The sequence below is a fragment of the Triplophysa rosa genome, linkage group LG2 (assembly GCF_024868665.1).
Source record: "Triplophysa rosa linkage group LG2, Trosa_1v2, whole genome shotgun sequence".
NCBI classification, from domain to species: Eukaryota; Metazoa; Chordata; class Actinopteri; order Cypriniformes; family Nemacheilidae; genus Triplophysa; species Triplophysa rosa.
The window spans coordinates 31,895,985-31,920,968 of record NC_079891.1 but is presented as its reverse complement, the minus strand read 5'-3'; the positions used below and the strand labels follow the sequence as shown (position 1 = coordinate 31,920,968).

Here is a 24,984-nt window from a genome sequence, read left to right as displayed (position 1 = left end):
CCCTCATCCCTCTTTATTTCTTCTCTGTTTGGTCTATTGCTTCCATTTTTGTGCCGTCTAAAAACGACACCTACCCTTCCCCCTTTCATTCTTCTATCCATCCTCCACCTCTGATCTAGTTATTGAACGACAGCTAAAATGTTATCTTCACATACTCGGGGGATTAAACTGAATCTTATTTCATGTGAAAGAGAAAACCGGTGCAGTCAGGAAGCACAACGTCCGCTAATTTAAACAGAAATGTAAATATGAACTTAAACTGTTATTCTCTTGTAAAATTTTACAAATTATAAAATCAAAGTTTATCAAATTTGAGTTTTGTGGATTTGTCTGTTAACTGACAGTGTTGTCCGTCTGCTGACATGTATATTTAGCAGAGATGCACATATAACATTTCCCTCGTTCTATTAAAAAAAAATTTCACCACACAGTTGTTGTCGAATAAAATGCTCTCTGAATTATAAATGACACATGCTTGTGATACAAACTAAAGAATGCTATATAAAAAAAGGACAAGCCATTTAATGTCCCAAGTTACTTCCCGTTTCATTCTGTCAACACACTTAAGGAAACTGCAAACCAGAAAAAAGCATCGAACCATTTGGTCTCTAAAGCAGAAGTGTGTAATTTCTGTGCCATTTGTTTTGCTTAATTTCTGTGTTATTTCTGGGACAACACATATCGTGTTACTTTAAACACAACTTGTGTTGTCCCTTTCATTAATTTCACACAAAATCAACAAAAATGTGTCAAAATGACACACAATGTGTTAATAGCATAACAAGCGATGTGTTAATAATTAACACATCATTTTTAAGAGTGTACACTGTTTGAGTCAGTACCATTGTGCACATTGTCTACACTTTATGGAAAACACATAATTCTTTGCTGCATATGAAATAGAAGACAAGAATGACACGCTTCAGCTTTGATGCGTCATTAAACATTGTCAATTTTTCTTTAAAAAAAACCCCCACAAACAACTCTGCTCTACATTTTAAGTTTTTTATTTTAAGGTCATTCCTTTTAACCACATATTTAGCAGTCAACATCAAAGTAGCCCAATTCTTAAAAAGTAACAGCATAGAAATGTCCATTTCTGATTGAATGTAAAACAGACATAAACCTCTTTTGTTTAGCGTACAAGAGGCAGTATGTGAAGGACGAGTGTGTGTGTTTGTGTGTATTTGTGAAGGTGTGAAACACCTGAGACGCAGTCACAATCGATGGGAATGACTGGCGATGGGCTCTTCTCATGTGGACCACGTCTGCCATCGGTTTCTGATGACATCTATGGAGTCCATACATTTGTATGTCTTAAGGCTCTAGCCGTTTTCAGCGTACGATAAATAACCCATATATACAAATCAAAGTAGTACATCTACCCCCCTCCCACGGTGACATCATTGACTGTGATAAGCGCAGCGCCGGGACACGGTACGTCGGAGCAGGAATTCACATCGGTGTGTGACAGCACCAGTCTTTCACATAACGCTCGCAATGCGTTAGCCATGTCCCGTCACCAGTGTTCACAGAAGACGACGAGATAGGTTACGCATAGAAGGGGTCAGACTGCGGAAAGCAGAAGGAAGTTCAGTGGGCGTGAGAAACTTCAAGACACCAATTTTTAACAAGACACAATCTTGAGAAAGAAGTTCACTTTTTGTTTGCACTTTTCTTAAAACACCTGTAACAAATAAAAACAAGACAAAAGCATATCAATACAAAAGGCATACAGCCCTAAACCCTCCACCCTCCCAAGAAGAAAATAAGAGAATCGAGCCCTTTCTCTCTGTCTGTGGACAGTGACGTCACAAGCAAACATACATTTATACACACCACCCCTCCCCGTCTCCAAAATACACGGTGCTCTAATGCTCTCATTGCTACAATGCACACAAAATGTTATACTTTTTTTTACATTTCATATTTATAACAACCCAACAGCAGCATTCCATATGTAAAGAATGAACAATCGTTTATTTTTGTTCTATTTAAAAGGATTTTTTGGTGCATCATTCGAGTTCTATAAAATGACATATTGTAAAATCTGAGTTAATCTTGGCATGTGATGCGATAGTGAAGACGGTTTCACTACATTCAGACGTGTATCCTTCACAAAGACTCTTTACAAAACCTACATCATTTTACTCACTAGTGTTATAGGAAAACGTATGTAGTTAACCATTTCCCCAGACCCATCAGGCACAATAACAACAGGACTTCATTCCCATAGCCACTTTTCACCACTTCAATACCACCAACACACTAACAAATACCCCCTATTTATTTTTAATGCGTTTTCTCGATTTTTAATGCTTTTTTAACACGTTTTTATTTTTTGTGCAGGAAAAACAGGAAAGTGAAAGAGCACCAATTTTAGGTCATGTAAAGTTTTCGAATATATAATTATACGTATTTTTATGTAGTGCAAATCAACTACACGTCGAAACTAACAATATAGGGAAAACAAAAGCAACTAAGGCAATCACTACTTAAATATAATCTCATATATATATATATATATTTATATATAGTCTATGTTTGAACATATATGTAGATCAAATATAAACACTTTATCAATATACGTACATACAGGGTAGATATCTCTCTTTTTCTGTGAACTATATACATGACTACATTTAGCAGAAATGGTAGATAGCTGGGTGCCGAAGTAAAACTGCAATGCAGTAATGTAGCCACCAAGAAACCACACACACGCATGCTTCCACACACTCGTACAATGAGCCTGATGGCACAGATGCGGAGAGGATTCATTGCTCATAGGTAACCTGAAGCCTCAGACCTTTCTATCAATGTCCGCAGTGCACGCAATAACCCCGACCACGCTGCTCTGCTTCTCATGGAATGTGCTTTTACAATCGCCCTCGTACTTCTGGTGCTAAACGGTCGAGAGAAAAAAGTAAGCCAAAAATTAACAAGAGGATGCAACACGCGCACACACAGGAAACCGCCACTGTCCTTAGAGAGAGAGAGGAAGAGATACCTGAGATCCAGATTTCAAAACCATCCCTGCCCCAGTTCATAAAACCCACCCACAACCCCTTCAAAGAATCTCATGCTCCGTTCTTCACGACGATGTCAGGTGTGTCGCCCCCCGGTAGTAATAAAATTCAAGGTGGCAGCTCGGGGGCATCAAAAGCACAGACGCTTAAAAAAAGACAACGAAAAACAAACCCCACCGACAGCCTTCTTTTGCTCCGGATGTCAAAAACCGAGCAGTCAGTTCAGTTGAGAGGTGTATTGCTACCGACCTGATGATTCTGCACAGCATGAACATTACGGGTGCTTGCTGGGTAAAAAACACACAACAACGACACATCAGTGATAACTCCCAGCACGTGACGGGAGTGGCAGGCGGGCGGATGGAAATTAGACAGTGCAGGTAGATATTTTTAAGACTAGCTAACACACTACGCCTGATACATCACTACAGTAGCTGCAGTCCCTTAGAAGAGACGTTAGAAACGAAACGACATTACAGTACATCTTTTGACACCGAGCGATCCTTGCCTGTACGGTAGAAGTGGCCCTTTTGCTCCGTTGTCCCGTCCGCGTTCATTCTGCGTGACAGGGCGAAAGCGGCTTCGGTCGAGCGTAAAGAGGCCACTCCTACTAAATCGTTGTCTAAGTGCAAAATACCATGCTCTGGTAGGTTAGCTAACTGGTCAAGTGACCCAGCCCTGCGTCTTCTGGACGGTTCATTCTGATTGAAGGAACGATAAAGGGCCGTCAAAGACAGCCTTGGGCGCGATTGTCCCAGAGCGAGACAGTGAGTAGGCAGTGGACGTGGTATGGTACACATTCTTCATCTGGCTTTGAGGTCTTTAAAGCATACCGCCGCCAAAAAATGAAAATTCCATCATAAATTGCTCACCGTCAAGTCGCGTGTCAAGCCTAGGACCTCCACAACGCAAATTAAGGTCCTGGAGCTTTCTGACTCCTCCATAGACTGAAACGCAACCAAACTTCAAAGCGCTGAAAGTGAGTAAAGACATCGTTGAAATAGTCCATGTCACTCCAGTGGTTCAGCTTTAATTATATAAAGCGACAAGGATACGTTTTGTGTTAGTTTCCACGCGCGTTCACGAGTCATCGCATCTTGGTGCTCTCGTGAACGCGCGTTGGAAACTAACACAAGTCAGGAAATTGTTGAATATAGTCTGTATTTACTGTATGTTTGTTTGCGTTTCAGTCTATGAAGGAGTTCTGGAGATAAACGGAGGTCCTAGGCTTGACGAACGAATTTAGGGTGAGTCATTTATGACAGAATTTTCATTTTTGGGCGGAGGATCCCTTTAAGGGTCTCTGTTGAGGAGGGAATGTCCTGATCGAGTGCCTCTCTCCATAATTGGATGATGGGAAAAGGTGGGAAGATATGATTGGACTAAGGCAGGCGTTAACATTCTGCCTCCACCACCGGGGATTGGGGAGTGGAGCCGATGGTGTGAGGGGATCGGTTAGGGTCGCGGAGAAGGCCTGTCTTCGGCAGGCTCACACGGGCCTTGATTCCCAGTTAGCGCGAGGTTTGTTTATTGGACGCCACGGTCGAATTCCAATACCTTCTCCATGCATCCTCCTTTGGACTCCACACACACACAAACACAACAGACTGGATTTGTCAGAGCATCGAGAAAGGCCGTTTCTGTCTTTGTCATCGGTCACAAAGGAGGCAACATCGTTGGAGTATTAGAGCAGGACGTGGCAGGAGATGACTGGAGGTACGGGTTGAGGTGGTGGGTGATGAGTGGCAGAGTAGCGTGGTGATCTGTGCTCTTAAAGACTGAAGCCCAGCGTCGGGCTCTTCTCCTGAGAGTTGGCGAGGTGAAGTAGACTGGCACTGGAATAGCCTTCGTCGCTGCAGCTACTGCGCAAGCTTCCCCGCTCGTCCGAGTCGCTTACGCTGCTGGTGCTCCACTCCAGATCACCCAGCAGATAGTCCGTTCCCTCCACGTCGACATCCACCTCTTCTGTAATGCAAAAACCAATTCTTAATAATGTGCTAAAAACTAGTAGAGCACAACGCTGCAATGTGTACATTGGATGATTTGATTTTGTGTCAAATCAACCACATTTATTTCCATAAAAGTTTGATCTTTTTTTTTCTGCAAAAATCAATACTTAAATGATGAAGAAAGCCTAAATTATTACATGCCATGGATGAGCATTTACCAAGTAATTCACGATTTTGTAGAATGGGTACAATTTTAACCTACTGACAAATTACAATAAAATAACGTTGACATCTTTTTATTTTAACACAGATATTGGTCGGTTTATTAGTAGAATATGTTGGCTTAAGAGATTCTTGTTGCATTACACGCAAGTTTAAAAATGAGAAAGCACACGTGTTCTTTTTCCAGTCTGTGTGCTTATAATTCAAGAAGTATTAAACACATCTTGATATTCTTTTATATTGTAGTTTTTAACAAACGTATCTTTTGGTGTCCTCATTCATAAGGTCATGTGTGGTTCAATGTCAGAGATGTAGGGATCCAAATATGGCTCCATGTGTAAATTGAAGTCAATAATCCAATGTGGGTCACTTTGCATACAGCTGATATTTAAAAACAATAATGAGGGTTTGACAGATCATGTTAACACAGACGTCTGACACTGTCTACAATGCAAAAAAAGGGTTGTGACAAGACAAACTAGGTCGATCCCTATATAATCAATAGAACTGTCAACATCACACACTGACAGTCAGCTTTGTTAGTCATAACGGAAGCGATCCCGTTTTTGTTGCGTTGTTCCGCTTGCTTGCATTGTGTACATTTGCGTTAACGCCATCTGACAAACATTCCTCAATGATCCAGATCGTACGTATACATGTTTGTTGCAGATTTTAATCTCACCGTATTTTCTACATAGTAATGTTTGTACGAAATACCAATTTTACATTAATCTAAATAATCAAAGACTATATATCCACATAAAAGTGCTAACGTTACAGAAAATGTTACAAAACATGTTACTAAAAATACAAGCTCATACAAAACTGAACAACTGGTCTGGCCAAGAGAGCAGAAAAAATGCAATTGTAGCGTAAATGTAAAAACGTTAAATCTGTTCACATGCAAAGACTTTATTGCTCGTGTCATGACGCAAGCTGTGATTTGCTTAAGAACTTGTTTCAATCGATCATTGTTAAGGTTACGTTTTCAAGTGTGCTACGTTTAGTCGAGCTGGTCCATTATCTCCATGGCAACATTCCAATTTAGGTGTTAAAGCATTCATCATACACTTCCAACATGCTGCAGTCTGCTTCTTGCCATCTGTTTGTGGGACAGGCCACAGCACATATACAATGGGAAAAAACTCATTCTGGGAAATCTGGGAAAAGCGTGTGGGTTTCCTGTGCGATCACCAAACGTCCACCGTGTGTTTGCGAGACAACTAAGTTCATGTATACTGATTAGGGATGTCAATTTATACAAATTCCCATAATCGATCTTCATTCAAATTAACGATCAATTAATCGATTACTCGATAACTTTAATAGGCTACTGCAGTAAAATATAGAACTTAAAAATATTTCTTAGTCTAAATAAAAGACTAGTGGCAGTGTAAAATAAGTCAATTTTAATGGATCGTATGATAAAATGATTTATTTTAATAATCAAACAACAACTCAGATGTGCATTCTATTTCCTTGAGTGTGTCCGCGTAAGAAAATATGATATTTTGTTATTATAAGTGTGTTACTTTCTTCCCCAAATTAATGTGCATATCACAGACATTCTGGAGAACTCGAAAAAGCACGCTTTTACTCTTGAATGTCGATGACGTGTCACAAGTTTAACCGGCTGCGGTCCTGCAGTTGAGACTCGCGTATATCAAATGATGTTATCATTTGTATATTACATGCATTTCTTTGAAGTTAAATGTAACAGTTAAGGTAAATGATTAGCCGATTCATTTTCATCTGATTAAACTGCCCACTGAATGCGTTGCGGTGGAATGCGATGTCAAAACCCGACATTTTTTAAACAATATACTCTGTGGTCAAATTATAAAAAATTTAAGGGGGGTGGTGTTGTAAAATGTGAGTGTATTAGGGCTGAAACGATTCCTCGAGTAACTCGAGTAATTCGAATACAAAAAATCATGGAGGCAATTTTTGTTGCCTCGAAGCCTCGTTTAATCCATTTAACTACAGTACACACGGAGCACTGCATTTCCCCACAGACCGTTATTACTGACGCACAGCCCGCTAAACTATATTCATGTTACAGGGCTCTCAAGTCTCACGCATTCACCGTGAGACACACGCATTTTAATCTGTTCACACGCTCACACGTATGTCTCATGCTGATAAATAAGTGAGAGCTTATTGACATGGTGAACTGCTATTTTACTTAGTTTTAGTCTAGTTTGCGAGTGAAACTTGTTTTCCGGCTGCATTGAGTCCATAAAACTAGATTCGGACTAACGTTAGTTGATGCCGAATCATGTTATTTACACATGCCATCTGACTGTTCTGCGTGTCTGAGTGAATGAACTGCACTTTATGAGGACATGAACACATGAACTTCATCTCCAGAGTTGCTCTGAGAGTTCATTTCAGAACATTTTACTGAGTGAAGCTAACACACTAAAAAATAAGCGTCTTCCGACGACCTGCCAAAATAAAGTCCGGTTAACTCGGTATTTTTATGTGGACAAATATATTACTATTTAATAGTAAAAAATAAACTAAAACTAATTTGGATAAACTAAATGCATCATGCATAAGCTGAAGTTAGTTGTTTACCTTTGAAATTATTCTTTCTATTTTTATTAATGTTTCTTATTTATACATTTGTATTATATTGCATTTTGAATTTAATATGGCAATGGAATGTACTAAATGGGTTTAGTTTTCACAGATATTAATGTATGCAATTTCAGCAATAAATATATTAATTTTTCTAAAAAGGAAACAAATTAGTTGTTCATTTTAAGAGACCCGTTTTATTTTCTCTTGTATATTTAGTATTGCTCTTTAATAAATAAAAAGTACTTATTATCCGAATACCCGATTAATCGATGGAAAATCAGTAGAATACTCGATTACTAAAATAATCGATAGCTGCAGCCCTAGAGTGTATTATAACTTGTTCAAGTCAACCGGACTTTTATTTTGACGGGACGCCGCAAAGAGCGTTAGTTTAAGTTAACCGGACTTTTATTTTGATACTGGTATCGGTGCATCCCTACAATTATTCGATCCTCGATTTATCATTAACATCCATTATGCCGATAGATGATAAATAGTTCTAGGTAGGAGCATTAGCAAGAAAACAAACTTCAGCTGTTTCTTGGTTTTTAAAAAAGTTCTAGGAAGCCTCAAGTGGGAGACGATATTATTTGAAGAAATATATATTTAATGATAGACACAGCTTATTCCATTTTTTTAAATTATCCATTTATACTTTCTATTTGTCATAATGTTTGAGTTAAATAATATAAGGCGATACAACATAAATAAACATAACATAAAAAACACAAAACATATACAAACAAACCTAATAAAAAATGTAACATAAAAAGATGACTAACAGCTGAACCTGCTTTTGTTTCTTTGGTGTTATTTTTGTTTAACCACTCTGTTGTTTTTTCTATGTAGTGTGTTGGTCTTTGTGTAAAATCATGCTCGACTAAGAAAAAAATCGTAGCATGATTAGTCATCAGTTCCTTTGGTACTTTGTGCTGCTGTTCTTGACCTAAAGCCACATGCTTCCTTCTATATATACTGTGTATATATTAGAACTCACAATATAGTAGAATTTAACTGTGTACAATGGTAAGAATAAAAAACTTTTGAATGCAAGTATAATTCCTAACTTTGAATGCAATAATTTAGTATATTAAAAGCTCTAAGCATCTAATGGTTCCTGTTATAACCTTAACCCTGTTTCTACTTACACAAACACCTTAAATATGATGCAGAACATCGTGTGTGGTGTCATGTGAACTCTCATGTGATGTTGAATCCGCTCATAAACAATTATTTGAGGTAGAATGCGGCAGTTTTACCATGAAGTCTGTTTTCAAATATGGAACAAACAAAATATGAATTGACCACTGAATTCAGAACTGCTCTGGACCAGACTACTTCCTCAACCATTAACCTGCTGCACATGAGAGCGTGACTGCATGTTGAAAGTGCTTTCTTACTAGGGCAAATAAATCTTAAACGTATCTGAGTGGCGACAAATCATGTGCAATAAACACGGCTCCCTCGAAAAACTGTGACAGACCTATCTGCTATGGTCAAACTGTCACTCACTCAAATAAACAGATGACATTTTAAATTGCACAGCCTGTATATGCGCTACATGATGTGCTGGATCACCAACCAACCGCCTAGAATTCCAATCTGCCAGTTACGTTGTCTATAACAGTGTGTATTTACCTTGGTCAGAGTCAGATTTGTCAGAGGAGATGGTGGAGCCCATGCTGTCCATGCGTGTGCGCTCCACTCCCAGCTGCTCCAGACGTCTGCGCAGGTGTCTTTGTTCTCTCTGCAGATGGTCTAAAGTGTGCTGAGCCTTTCGCTCGCCCTCCTCCAGCCTCTGGACACAACACACACACACACACACACACAAGTTCAAAGGCTTTTTATAGAAAAGACAGTTTAGCTCTCAAATCTGATTAGATGAGTCGTGCTTGAAGCCATTAAAAAGTTAGTTCGGCTAAAGAATGGAGAAATTATAAATGTCTCTAGATGGTAAATAGACATTGGTCTATTTGGCTTATGCAGTGAAAACTTTAAGCACAGGGCTAGCAACACCAGGGTTATGGGTATAAGTTTCCAGAAGTACATGGACTAATAAAATGCATTTCAAACGCACTGTAATGCATTTGTTTTAAACATTTAGAAAAGTTAAATGGCTTCTAAAAGGTTTCTAGAGGTTCCTAAATGTGTTTAGGCTTTACCCTGTTTTACTATGGTTTAGAGGGTTTCAATTACTGCTGTACTTTTACTAACCAGTGCACATGTGCTGATGTGACAATAAAATCTGATAAAAAAGAACTGCAATGCAAAGCCTCTTGTTAATGATTGCTGTAATATCACACCGATGCCGTTGGGTCTTCTGAGAATTTCATGCCAACACCATGGGCACATACGCACGTACCTTGATGTGTTCCTTAGCCCTCATAAGTAGGCTGAGAGTTGTGTGCCTGTTTGAGTCTGGTCCTAAGGGCACGATGGATTTCAAGCGTTCCAAACACAGCCGTAAATGTGCCCTCCTGGGTTGAGTAACATGAGGAAAGAGAGACAGAGAAAGAGAACACAAAACTTTCCATAAGCAATTTTTTTTAGCAATAACATAAAGAGGATTGTGTCGACAATCTAAAACAATATATCTGTGCCCTAGTGTTGGCAAAACACTGAAAATCAGCGATCTGAATCTCATCTAAATCTAAAAAATAAAGCTTCAATATATAAAATATTGATGTTTTGTTTTAAAGATACCACGGACAAAATTCTAACATTCACATTGCGGTGTATTGATCTATCTTTCAACCTGTTGTGTAACATAAGTTGATGTTTCCCAACACTACTTTATGTTTATCGGTCACGTGCGTCGGACAAGATTCACAGCTGCCAGGGCGTGGTGAGGATCGGTGCCAGCAGCCACATGACCTGTTATGCAACCTGCCAGAAACTGCAGACTGCTGTATTTGTACAGAGACGTGGATCGCAACCCAGCTATTTTACCTTCCAGACACTGCGTGTGAACGTCTGTGTGTTAGCACTGAAGGAAAAAGAGCTTTGTCAAAAGATAATGATGTGCATGTTTGCCACTAAAGCCACTACAGTTAAAGGGACAGTTCATTCAAAAATGAAAAATCTGTCATCGTTTACTCACCCTCAGGTTGTTTCAAACCTGTATACATTTCTTTCTTCCAATGAACACACTGTATTCCCGAACAGTATAATCTACTCATTAAAAATAGGCAAACTACTCAAAACTGTGAAAAAGTTCATTTATCTTACAACTTTTAAGTGCGTTTAACTGTTTTGATATTTTGAGTTCCAGGGCCACAACATTTTTTTAATAAATAAAAAATATTAATTATATCTTCCAATGACGTCAGAGCGATTTCCAGCATGCTTTGTGTGGACTGGATAATGGAAGTAAATCTCGAAATAAAGTGTTATTTTATGTAAAATTACAAAAAATGACAAAATTACAATGGGAGGAGGCTTATACATGTTTAGTATTCTGTTCTAATCTGATATTTAAAGAGTTTTGTGACATTAGTGATCTTAATGAGGTTACCATTGTGCAGAGAGTAGAGCATTTGCTTAGGAGGGAAACAGACTCGATTCAAATTTTAAGTGTTTGATCTGAAGGCATTACATTGGTAATGCTACAGCTGTAATTGGCTGTTGTTCCTTCACGACAACATTAATAAGTGAAACTCAAGTAAATGTAAAATGAAATAATGAAAAATGAAGTTTTCAAAATGAATTATTTTGAGTTTACTATACTTATGAGTTTAGTGTTCTTTACTCAAAAGAATCGAGTTATCAACTTAAACATTTGTGGAAACTGATTACCGCAAAACTTTTAAGTTGTCTTAACTTATCGGGGTTTACAGTGCACAGAGAAAGATATTTGGAAGAATGTTAGCAATTTTCAGTTCTGGGACATCATCCACTACCACATAATGAGATGCTTTGAAGAATTTAGGAAAACAAAGAGTTTTCAGGCACCTTTGACTACCATTTAATTCTTCCTACTATGGTAGTCAATGATGTCCCGGAACTGAAAATGACTAACATTCTTCCAAATATCTTTCTTTGTGTTCATCGGACCAAAGTAACTTATAGAGATTGGATGAACTATCCCTAAAATTTCAACACAGTCTCAGGAATTTGTGACATTGTCATGAACTGTAATCTATTAATTCGTATTTACTGACACGAATTTCCCCCTTTTTCCGTGTCAGTCTGCACAACTTTTTTCGTGTCACCAAGCAAGACTAATGTATTTTAATACGCGGTATCTTTCATATGTATAAATATACTGTATATCAATGCAATCTGATAGGAATTCATACCTATTTTACAAGGTGGCTCATTCGTGTGAATTCCTGTTTCCTACGATCTCATTGGTATGATTTGTTATGATTTGAATTTTTCACTGTGACGTTAGGTTTAGGGGCGGGGTTAGGGGAGCCATTTATCATTGATTTGCCACCTCGTGAAACTCGCGTTTTTAGCAAAATTTGCCTTTGCGGCTGTGATTTTAGGGTGTCGGGTGAAGTAAGGTGTTGGTTAGCCACATTCTAAAATATGTATGACTTCTTTTGATATCAAGTTATAAATGTAAATTCACATGCAGTCTGTCTTGAAAGTCGTGATGAGTGACACGAAAAGCAAGTCGTGCTGAGTGACATTAAAAAAAGGTCGTGCTCACGGACACGAAAAAATGGGGATATTCGTGTCCAAGAACACAAATAAATAGATTCCAAATTTCGTGTCTATGCCACGAACTGCCGTGAGACTGGGTTGAAAGTTTATTATAGATTGTACAAGGCACTTGAAAACAAAATGGTGTTTCTTTTTCCACATGGAAATGGTTATTAAATTATGCAACTTATTTAATAACACAAAAAAATTAATATACTACTTGTCTGTAGAAGTCCATGTACATGAATTAGAAAATGGACAGATTTGCAATAGCAAACCAATTGTACAATGCAAATAACCATGGAGATCAACTATTAACTTGTTACCTTACATGCCTGTGACTCTATCGGCTATCTTTAGCAGCTATGTCGCGTCTATTGACGCCCTATAGACATGACTATATTAACAACAGCAAACCATCAAGTCCCTCATTGATTAAGTATGAAGCATTAAGCATCTGCATTGCATTCAGGTATTTACATTCTTAAATGTTGCTTCTGCATCTCAAGGCCACATGTGCCATTGAATCAAGTGGATGCTTTAACAAATTAGCAAACGTGAGTTAAACAAGAGGTTGAATGCATTTGTGACAGGTTTGTTTGCAAGGACTGCAATATGCTAGACTGCTAAAGGACGGGTTGTGTGTACACCTGCCTCTCCAGCCCACACATACACATAAACGTCTAACCCACTAGGTCATGTTTACAGCCCTTCTCTTCGCTTTCATTCTGCGTGTGGTTGGCTGGTCTAAAGGGCAGGAATACTATTACATAACTTTAAAATCTGCCACCGAAGTGGTGACATAACCTGAGTAGGGTGTTTGTTAAACAAATACAGACTGCAGGCTCCGTCTGTCATTTACACACACAGTGCGTCGTTGCACGGATCGGGGATTGTTGCATGAAAGCGTATGCAGTTTCGTTTCTCTTCTACAGTACTTCTGTTTTCTCCATTCCTTTATGAACCACGCCATTCTCTCTGGGGTCATTTCATGAGGTTTCCTAAGAAGACCACTGAAGGCTGCAACAACTAATCGATGAAATCTATAATAATCAATAATCAAATTGATCTTTTTGCGGCACACAGAGAACCACTTTCATTTAGCGAAAGACATTTATATTTAGCTGTTTTTAGAATGTGGGAATGCCTATTTCTTAAAACCAATGGAATAACGATATGTAATATCGATATAAAAACACAAAATTATATTAAGTGCATATGTATTTTAATCAAACAGAGCAAAAAAAGGTTTATTTAGGTTTTAAGTTAACCCCAGCTGAAATGTAAAATCTCATATGCAACTCAGGTAATGGTATTTTTACAAAAGTGCAACTCTAACGGAATAACTGAAATTAAAAAGAAGTTCCTTACATAATGAAAGTAAAATATTACTGCAGCTGTTCCTGCAACACAATAATCTGATTAATAAAAAATAATAATTATTAGGGCTGTCAACCGTTTAATCGCGATTAATCACATTCAGAATAAACGTTTGTGTTTACATACATGTCTGTGTACTGTGCATATTAACTTTGCTTTTATAAGAACAAACACATACATGCATATATTTAAGAAAAATATCAAATATAAAAATTAATAATAAACATTTATATATAATTTTAATTATTGTTAATAAAATAAATACATGCAAATATTTCCTAAATATGTATACGTGTATGTGTTTATAAATACAAAATTAATATGCACAGTACACAGACATATATAATGTAAACACAAACTTTTATTCGATTAATCGCGATTAATCGGTTGACAGGCCCTAACAGTTATTAAAATATCTGCATCCCTAAAGACCACCCTGTATCTGCACTTAAACAGGACTTCTGCACACCTGCAGTTAAACAGGTCACCCATTCCCAATTCAAGCCATATGACATTCACAGTAAATCATCATCCTCCCCTAGCCTTTGACTTCTGACTCCTAAGTAATTGTCTTAACCCCACTGGAGAAGTGTACACGCACAGGCATCCATGGCGGCTCGCAGCTCAGATTACACATCTGAAACCTCTCTTAAAGGCAAACAGGCCACCAGCATGCAAGGTCTATCTAAAGAATAAAGCCGCCATGTTGCAGGCAAACGTAACCATGTGGAGAGAATGTTGCTTACAGCTGTTGTTTGTGTATTCTTTTAGAAGCTGTTAGGCTACAAAAACCACCCTTTCGCTTTGCCTATAGGGCATAGTGTGCATTACATATGCTATAAATTTTCACCCTGCACCCATTATGGGCCTTGTGTGACCCAGGGGGTCACTGGGGCGAGTGTGACAGATTCACACGATATAGGTGTGTGAAATTTTGCATGATACTGATAAACCCCAATAGTAGATTGAATATGGAGCATTTCAAGTAAGATTCGAAAGCTGTTGTATTTGTGATTGAGCCAAACAGTGAGAAGGTTGAAAGTGAAAGTGCTAGCTCCTGCTATTTAAAAAACAAAAATTTAACAAATAAGCTTTTGAATTTAGCTAGTAGGCAACGACTTAGAAGCTACCTGGAACACCCTACAATGTCATGAGAACGTATTAAAAACCTCTCCAAAACACCTTAGCAACAGCATAGCCATACCTGGGCAACCGTACAAAAGTCCCAGTACCGTGGTCCAGGGTATAATGCATAATAGTGGCATGGTATAAGAATTTTTAATTTTTAATCATTTAAATTTACAAGTTTAATTAAACCCTGAATGTTGCCAATTTTGTGAATTACAGTTTTCTACATAAAATCATAATAATGTGAAAACAATGTAAAATAAAGTAAATAACATTCTGTGAAAATATAATCTTGATATCTTTAATTTTGACTGAGTAAGTTCATGGCAAATATTGAAATAACAATAAAATGAATGGCTGAAATTTAACTTTAATGCTCATTATCTTAAAATTTAGACTTCAGCTTGGTTTTCACAGACTAGGTTACAATTGGATGCAAAAAATATAAATAATTCTGTTGAATCTTTATAAACATCAACAATGTTGTGATACTATTATATGAAGAGTTTGGTTTCAAAATGAGATAACTCTGTTTTTAAAAATGTTCAAAAATCATGTTTTTTTATTGTGCATTCCAATAAATATCAATGAAACTGCAGTTGGTTTGTTTTGATTTAAGCCATAATAACAAAAAAATACAGCTAACTAACACAATAAAAATATGAAAACATAATTAAAAACATGAAATGAGTTCTCATTTTGGAACCAAACTCTTCATATTATGAACCCATTATTGTGTGTATTGTATCGAATCGTGAACCGAGTCTTTCATTACACCCCTATCGTGGTCGCTTCATCTGAACGGGTGCAATGACTCAACGTGTCGACCCACGCTATCACTAGGCCATGGCTGTGTTTTTCAAAACTAAAACGCTAACTTTAATGATTACAACACAGCTGCACTGGTGCACTAGTCATCCTGCCCATTTATCCAAATCTGCATAACAAATGCACTCCCACTTGAGTTGCTTTATGAATATCAGCCATGGACTCCATTTTGAGCCAGCATGAAACAAAAAATAAACACAAGGAGCCTCTGTGCCCTTCTTTAGCTGAATTATTCTAGCAGGGGATAAAAGCCAGTCTTTAGAAATGAACAGCGGGCTTTGTGACATCAGAGCACTGCATGAGGAAAAGAGCATGCTTTACTAAGTATGTCTGGTGTCAGACGAGGACTGTGACTACAATATAGCATGCATTGTTAGGAGTGTAAAAGTCAAAGTCCAGATGCCTTGGTTTTGCTCACTGCTAAGCTTTACAACATGTATTATTCAATGCATTGGGCAAGCTGAGCTCAGAGCTCGGCGTGTGTGTAAACCAAACCGCAGCGCACTGGGGACGGAGACTATATGAGAGATCTTTCACATTCAAAATTTCAGGTCATCCATTTATTGAGGATTTGTCTCTAGGTCAAAGCTGAATGGATACACGAGCTCATTGACTGACCTCAATACTCAGCGTTCTCTGGGTCCTAGCGGAGGCATGTGATAAAAGAAGCCTCCAAAAGACTGAAATGAGGCATTCGGTCACATTTCCCGGTCATTTAGCTTTATATTACGGAAGAGTAATCTCATCATTAAGGATGTAATGAAGTATAATCCTTCCGAGTTTACACATAGGAGCTAATGAATGTGTCAATGACATTAAGCTTATATGGACATACCTGTTCTTCTCCATCTCGTTGTGTGTAGACCTGAAAAGACAAAAAAAAGAGAAATGTCAAAAATCAAACTGGCGATGACCAATGATCACTATTTGTATTGCTCAAATCATGCACTTTAATGACATGTGTTATTTGTTTTCGAAGCACTGGTTCTTATGAACGATGATGACACAGGCTTTATGGATTTACATTTGAGGAGCAGGGCTCTAGACTGCGAAGCGGTCGCATTTTGCGACTATTTTTCCTGCCGGTGCGACCAGTTTTTCTTAACGGTCGCGCCGGTGCGACTGCCAAACTGATCAATATATAATTTTTACACATTATAAATTTAATTAGCAGAAACGTTATTTTGTGCAAGCAAAGCATCAAGTCACTCTATTTAGCCTCCTCTCCTTCAGCTATTCACTTATCTATCAGTGCCCCTGCCCCCCAAAGCCGTATTGCGCGGAGTCGCATTCAATGCTATATTGCTGAAGCGGAAGGACAGAGCAGACGAGTGAAGTGCTCACTCTTGCAACTGAAATAAATATGTTTTGCCTGCAAAAAACAAACAAACACTAAAAGCCTTTTAGGTTTGTTTGAGTTATGCGCGCGCCCAGAGAGTCAGCGCGCAAAATACTAAACTGAGTTGTCATTCACATCTTCTTACTCTGAAACGGACATATAAACACAAAATTACGTCAAAATTCCCATATTAGCAAGTATCCTTGTAAAAGTAGTCCGTTTCATGAACATAAACAGTTGGGAAATGCATGTTTCACACTATATTTTTATACTCACTCTTAAAGGGTCAGCAGCATAATAAAGATCTCGGTTTATAATGTTCATTAAACAACAAAGAACGGGCCCAAAAACACTCGCTGATATTGAAGGAATTGTGTACTCCTTACATGAGTTGTTCATAACAAAGGAAAAAAGTCGCATAGATTAATTTAAATATGTGCTTTAAATATGTTATTAAATAAGTCTTGATTATGTGTGTGAGTTTATGTATAAACAATAATGATTTGTATTAATTGGTAATTTATTTATTAATGCATTAAACACGTTTGGAATGGATATCGTTTTTGTCGTTTTCTTGCCTCACCCCGAGTCTGGTGCCACCAACTGTATGACTTGGTAGCACCAGTGCCACCTCTCTCAAATGTTTGTTTAGAACCCTGAGGAAGAATCTAAGCTTTATCTGAATAATCAAAAGGTACTTAGCGGGTGGGCTCTTCTGACTTAGGCCAGTAAGTAACCACCCTAATGCCTAAAGCCGCAGGTATACTTGACTTTCCGCGTCCGCACAGCTTTTTGAGCATACTCATCATTGATTAGGCGCGGACATCCGAGTTCAACACGTGCACAATATAAATGAGTACGTGTGCTCTACCAGACCGTCAAGAGGGCAGCGCTGAGTCGTGACATTCACAGACCCACTGCAAATTAATGATTGAGGAAGTCATTCGCCATTGCAAACAATCCGAGCAAACAGCAAGACAACAAGAACAACAACCAAACAGTATAGAGAAGGATATGCTTCTTAGCATACTGTTCTTGGTTTCAGCGTGTTGGTTTTGTATCATTCTTCTTAGACAACGGCACACTGCACACTTTCTGTGTGTGTATTGACCCCTAGTGGACTACTGCACTTTTTACACTGTTCTCAAAAAATGGGCTGCACGCGGACGGGGTGTGCGGACGACCGTGGACCCTTCTGATGACGAAAATTGCGTCATGCCAACGGCGCACGAACGCGGACAGACGGACCATACTTCGGCCTTTAGTAGCCACCTAGAAACCGCTTAGCAATGCTTTAAAAAACATTCGGAACATATTATCTAGGGAGCACAATATCAACGACGTTGGGGGTGGGATTTCTATTAGCAACGATCCAGAACACACTAGCAACTGCACAGCAAAGAGCCTAAAAACAACTACGATCAGAATAACATTATGGCAGAGAATGTACACGAATGTAGATGTTTGGTTAAAAGGATAGTTCACCCCAAAATGAAAAATCTGTCATTATTTACTCACCCTTACATCATTCCCAACCTGTATGACATTCTTTCTTCTGCAGAACACAAAAGATATTTAGAACAACGCTGGCAACTAGGGCTGTGATGGTGGCCGTGACTACTGCACCCATGACGTGACGTGCCTATTAACTTCCAATGTATGGACACAAAACCACTTCTTAGAATACATTTCTCAGAATATCTTTTTTTTAATTTATTTTGTGTTTCACAAAATGAAGAGAGTCATAAAGGTTTGGAATGACATAAGGATGAGTGAACCAAATCTTTTAACCTATTTGTCCCTTTTTGCATTTCTATTAATAATAACATTGATATAACAAAGATGTCAAAAGTAGGAAATCAGGATTTAATGTGGTTAAGCTCATGCACCAACCAATAGGTTACAACTTTACCATCACTTTCCACTGTTCTGAGGTTTAGAAATCACACAGTGCGTCCGGTGCTCTTTGCTGATTTGAATGTTCAGTAGGACAAAATGGTGTTTATGCGGTGTAAAGGATGCAACTCTAAAATGGCAGAGGGCTTCTTTAGGGCCCCCGGGCTTCTTTAGTAGATGTCGGAGTTGCCAAAATGCTAATTGCTGATTGCAAATGTACCTTGTCCTCTCCGTCACTTTCTCTGTAGCTAGGTTCACAAAATACATAGAGGCCCTTGGCCCCACTTAGCAACAGTAACTAGAAACACAAGCCCGAGACACAAGACAGTGGTGGGGGTAGAGGTTTCACACACCATGTGAATGAAGGCTCATTTCAGACGGACCACTGCTAGATCAATAGAGGAGTTGAAAGAGAGGCGAAGCAGAGGAGGGTAAGAGAAACGATTTGGAAAAACAGAGGGAGCTGTTTTTGTTGCCTACGAGGAATGAACGCATCGATAAGATCAGCCATCGCAAAGTTACCAAGCTGAACATTTTTCTATGAGCCCTGACAGAGCAAGATTCCCATCATTCCGAGTGGCCAGACGTTCCGAGTGACCAGGACGAACAGGGGTTACCTTGCTCAAGGGCACAATAGTGAAAGGATCGAAGCAACAACCTCCCAGTTATCAAGACTGACGCTTGGAAAGAGGACGTATGCTGGCCCAATCAAACTACTGGACCTGAACCATCCGTTGTATAAAATGTGCAAACAGACTGAACATTTCCATAAACGCACAAGCACACCCTTCAACTCTGACAGCTATGTCTAACAAGAGAATACGTGAGCACTGAAGGGCAGATCGTGCACAGTAAAAGGGATAGTTCACCCAAATATGAAAATTCATATTTCCTCATGTCACTCCAACGCTGTAAGACTTTCTTCTGCAGAACACAAAAGAAGATATTTTAAAGAACATTGGTAACCAAACAACATTGGACTCCACAACACTAACACCACAAAAACCCGACACACATTTCTCAATGAAACATCATTTGTGATCCACAGAAGAAAAGTCTTACAGGTTTTAAACGATATGAAGGTAAAAAGGAAAGTATTAGAAGGAACGTATCTCATCTCCCCCCATCCATCCTGACCTTGTGACCTCATCTGCAGTAATCCTCACCCTAAAAATAACCCCAACCTCAGAGAACAGGATATCTTCTCACGCCAACGTCTCTCCAGTCGTGTAGCCCCTCCCCTTAAACCTACATGTCTGGACTAAAAGCAGATGTCAACCTTCAAAACAGCTTGTATTAAACGTACCTTTTCTCTTCATTTGCAAATGAAATTGGGACCGAGAGACAGGCCATTCAATAGATTGTGTCTTGTAATTTTGTTGACCAATGTTTTACTAAAAACTAATAGTAAACACATTTTGAATAGTATATTTACAGCTGCTGTGCGAACGCCTCACTGTCTCATAGTAAACAAATTAAAATCCCTGACTAAGTCCATAACTTCTCCTGCAGGCCATGTTATGACATGCGGGTCGGTTAAAATTAACAAATTTATAAACAAGGTTTCTAACAAGCTTCCATATTAGTGCGGTGTGTAAAGAGACCGGACGATCTGCTTGGCTGGTGTCTCCTCGCGAGGTGAACTTCAGGGGGTTGGGTGAGGTGGATGGATAGATACTAGTGAAAAACAGCCTGTATCACTGTGCAAGGCCAGTTGATTCTCCCTTGGCGCTACTGTACGTGCCAAGCCACCTGTTCCCAACACATAAAAAGGCAAACAGAAAAACATATTTGGTGCCTCTCAGGAAATGGACTCGAGGTTCAGTCCGGTTTGCTGGTCATCTGTTTTACATGTCGGTTGCACCCACACCATTAGAACTGTGTAGCGGGCACAGGGAATGTAGGAAAAAAATACCAATCTATAAAAGAGGAACCCATGTCTGCTGTTATGTGCATTAGCCTACATATACTGTCTGATCTTAAGTGAGACGTGGGAGGAGCTCTGTCATATATATATATATATATACAGTATATATATAAAATGGGGGTGTTGGAGTTATGCTGGTTGCCTGGATCGAGAAGAAGGGGGAGGGGCAAGAGGAAGGCACTAGCCCACTACTCTCTACACACATGCATCAGGGACACACTGCCACCCTTCCCCCACAATCCATCAGGAAGCGCAGCTATGGAAAGCAGGTTTGCCAGGGAGATACACTAGATAGGCGACCCACCTGACCTACATATAATAAAGGGTACACAAAACATGCATCCATAAAAATAAATTTCTAGAAAAGTTTGTAAATGACATTTCTATGGCGTGTGTAGCTTTTCTCAAATATGTCATCGTTTGGACACTCAGAGATCAACTGAATCACGTTCAGTCTCTCAAGCTGTATGAATAGACACGGGGAGAGCCTTCTAATGAGTCAGGCGTGCCGTTGGAGCGACGTGGAGTTTATTCGGCGCATACACGCCAATCGGAATTCTAGAGCAAAAAGTGATGCATTAACACCAGTGCTTGGGTTGTGAACGGCCGTTGCTTGCATGTTCTGAAGTTCAGAGTGGAAGGCACGACACAGCTAAAAAATGACATGACGCAATGCATATGCAAACTAAATTTTGCGAAATGGAACTTATAGATTTAAAGATATCCTGTCTTATTTTTAGCAGTACCAAACATACTGTCTTAACTGGATGTGCAGACAATATATCGGTATATCTTATTATCACAATCGTTTGGATTTCAAGAAAACACATTAGCTTTCCATCAACTGGGTCAAACGCTGCGTTTGATGTGTATATGGGGATGAATGAAAATGCCTCAATCTTCCAATATGAACGAAACAGACAGTACATGAGAAACACAAAGTATCATATAACAATGTAATGTTGGGCAAAGCATAAATATCAAGTGGAACTTGACTAAAGCTAGGCTGTTAATACTCCAAGAACAATACACCCATTTCCATTAAATGAATAGCTATAAACAAAGGGCACATTTGCCAGTCATTGGTAACCTTACAGAGCCCGAATTAACCTGTTTAGCAAACAAAGCTTTACAAGTGGGCACGACATGACCCCTTATAACACCAGGAGTCAAGAAGTCCAAATTTGGATTGAGAAGTAGTGCTCTAAGAATGCAGGTCTAGAGGCCATTACATTAAAGAGAAAGCTGTATACCTGCATGATTTTAACACCACTCAACTCAACTGGTTTAGCATTGTGTTGACAATGCAGAGGTTGTGGGTTCAATACCCTGAGAGAACACATACTGATAAATATGTATAAATCTAGTGCTACCCTTGTTAGGTCTTATATCCTGCTATTTATCCAGTTACAAACTATAGATTGGAGATGGGGCACGTTTTCAGTTTCTTGTTGTATCACAGCAAAGAGACACAAAAAAATAACTACATCACGTATCCCTAAATTGGTTCGTCTCTATGAAACAGATCACATGGGTTCCATATCTGCCAAAATCTGTGACACTTTTCTGCGGATGGGGGCTCTGTTAGGATCCATCTGGTCATGAGATGGTAACGGTTAGTTAGTTAGTGACAAATTAACGTCAAACCAGCAATCAGCACTTCAAGAGAAAAGCAATACAGGCCAACTAATTCCATTCACAGGAAGGAAACTGACAGTTTCAGGCGTACTAATCGGGTGATGGTGATGAAATCTGAGGTGTTGACTATTGACGGAGTAAATGATGACTGTGGGACGTGGGTGGTGAGAGTCACAGGGAGAGAAGCGAGCGAACGTCTCTCTCCATGTCGATTGTGGGACGGTGTGTCCTGGCTGCATCTGCACGAGGATGAATCAGTGAGTAAGTTCCTTTCACGCACGCATAAGTGGCAGATACGTTCAGGTCTGTTGATTTAGAAGTCACACACGGGACACGCGTTCCGTGTGAATCGAGGATGTGAACAAAATGTTCCCAGTAAGAGGGTGCGCTGATACGCTGATGCTACGACATCTGAAGTAGGTAAACACGCGTGGGCCAATGGCACAGAGGCGACTGTACGTACAGTAGAAGAGCAGAGTAACAGATCAGTCAGGAATGCATTGTTGTAAAGGTGGATGTACCTGCTACTGCAATTTTTCTTGCTTTTGATTTTTCGCTTCGAGCCGTCCCTATCTTTGCTGCTGGTGAACGGTAACATTGAGGCGTAGCCGTGCTCCGCTTCTGCAAAATCAAACAGAGACATTTAAAAGCCCATTAGACCACACAGGAGAAAATCAGAAAATCAAAGCCACTGATCACACGTACTGACCAATTTTGCAAAAGTTAGAGAAATGAACCAAAAACACCATCATGCTACATATTCAAATGGACAATTTTATTAAAAAATGTTTTGCTCATGGCTCAATGATGTCATCTGAACTGGAGTAAACCCAGTAGCCAGCCGAACCACAACACATACAGGGAGGGGGGGGGGGTTGCACCAGGAAACCCTGCACAATACACCAACAGCAGTGCAAGAAAAATGGATTTCAATTGTACATGAACACAAACACGTCACCGAGCACCATTAAAACAGATCTACGACACAAATATACTGCATTTTATCCCCAGAGAGCCTTAAAAACACACAAGAGTCCTCTGCAACGTCAAATGTATGGTGACTGGTCAGCACACAGACAACTGAAGTGGCCACTTCTCCATGCTTTGATCTTCCCCAAATGCCATAATAAGAGAATATATCATGCCTTCGCGTCTAATAAACAGGCATTTACTGGTTAAACCCCCCATTTGATTTATTATTAGCAGACAAGCGCCATAGCAACAGTGTTGGGATTCATTTGCATGCCAACGTGCGTCCTTATATCGCATAGACATACATAGGTTACTTTACCTCTTTCTCTTCGATCGAGATATTCAGCTGCTTCGATCAACATCTGCAGTTTTTCAATAGCCGACATTTTCCGCGATAAAAACGACAATCCGGGTCAGAAAGGAGAGGGGGAAAAACAAGCACCAGCAGCCTTTCGTTGCTTCGTGGTTTTTCCGTCCTTTAGCTTTTGGAGAATAAAAAAAATCCAGCCAGACGAGTATATAAAATATATTAATGTAAGGCAGCGAGGGAAATGTTTAGATATGGGGGCTGGTTGATATCTGAGAGAACCAAAGACGTGTAAATAAACACGGCTGTTAACTAACGCTGCTTTCAAAAAGGCTGGATGATAAAAACGAATAAAAAATGTCCCTCAGCTGCCAAAAATCACTAGATTAACTAGTCCTGCTCATATTAGACGAGAAACTGGACATCAAATGTTTAAAAAATGAGAACTCGAGCAACACGACCCAGGAAAAACACTCACGCAAAACCAAAAAACACTCCAGGTTTGCAAAATCAGGGCAACTCTTCCTGGAAGCATGTGAATGGTGATAGTCAGGAAAGTCTCAATACGTTGAATGATGAGCTGTCAAACAGATAAGTCAATTTTTAGACTCTGATACTTAAGCTCTTAACTAGAGACCAATGTGCATCGTGAAAAAAAACTAGTTAAAATACTAGACTTGACAGCTCGGTCAGATCTGTTGGTTGCCAGATTTGACAAAAAGGTGAGTTTGAGCAGCTGGTGGTGATATTTTTGTTATTTTATCTCGTGCTTTTCTGCTGCTGTGCTGGTTGCGTTTGGAAAACAAGCAGCATTCAAAGCCATTTTCGATATGCCTCGTCGGCGAAGTGGTAAGCAATACTTTGACGTGTAATAAAAAAAGGAAAAATAGAAAAAACGTTGATTAGTCGTTGGGAAAAAACGCGATGAAAATATAGATTGGACGGCCTCAAAGTCCAAACAATCGGCTGGTTTCGGTATTTTAAGCTTGACAAACGGTCTGGCTACTTATTAAAAAGCTCGAGCTGCACGGAATGTGTGCAGCTGAGGAAAATTCAACAAAAATAGGACAAAAACCCCGCAGCTACCAAAACCATAACGTCGTTGTGCCAGACAGATGAGATGTTTGCTAGTTGCT

General features: G+C 39.3%; 1 protein-coding gene across 1 annotated transcript; it reads right to left on the bottom strand.

Annotated features, from left to right (window-relative positions):
• Positions 1–418: 418 nt before the first annotated feature.
• Positions 419–24,984, bottom strand: mxd1 (MAX dimerization protein 1). The gene is made up of 6 exons (XM_057326936.1): positions 23,861–24,984; positions 23,091–23,190; positions 16,605–16,634; positions 10,146–10,260; positions 9,422–9,581; positions 419–4,991 (listed from the first exon to the last, which is right to left on the bottom strand). The coding sequence occupies exons 1-6, from the start codon at positions 23,925–23,927 to the stop codon at positions 4,798–4,800; spliced, it is 666 nt and encodes a 221-aa protein (XP_057182919.1). The 5' UTR covers positions 23,928–24,984; the 3' UTR covers positions 419–4,797.

What these genes read in the sequence shown, in the direction of transcription:
- mxd1 (XM_057326936.1), bottom strand. Translation starts at nt 23,927, where the DNA reads ATGTCGGCTATTGAAAAACTGCAGATGTTGATCGAAGCAGCTGAATAT. An exon ending in AACGAGATGGAGAAGAACAG is followed by an intron (nt 10,261 to 16,604) that starts GTATGTCCATAT and finishes TACTCAACCCAG; the next exon opens with GAGGGCACATTTACGGCTGT. An exon ending in GGGCTAAGGAACACATCAAG is followed by an intron (nt 9,582 to 10,145) that starts GTACGTGCGTAT and finishes TGTTGTGTCCAG; the next exon opens with AGGCTGGAGGAGGGCGAGCG.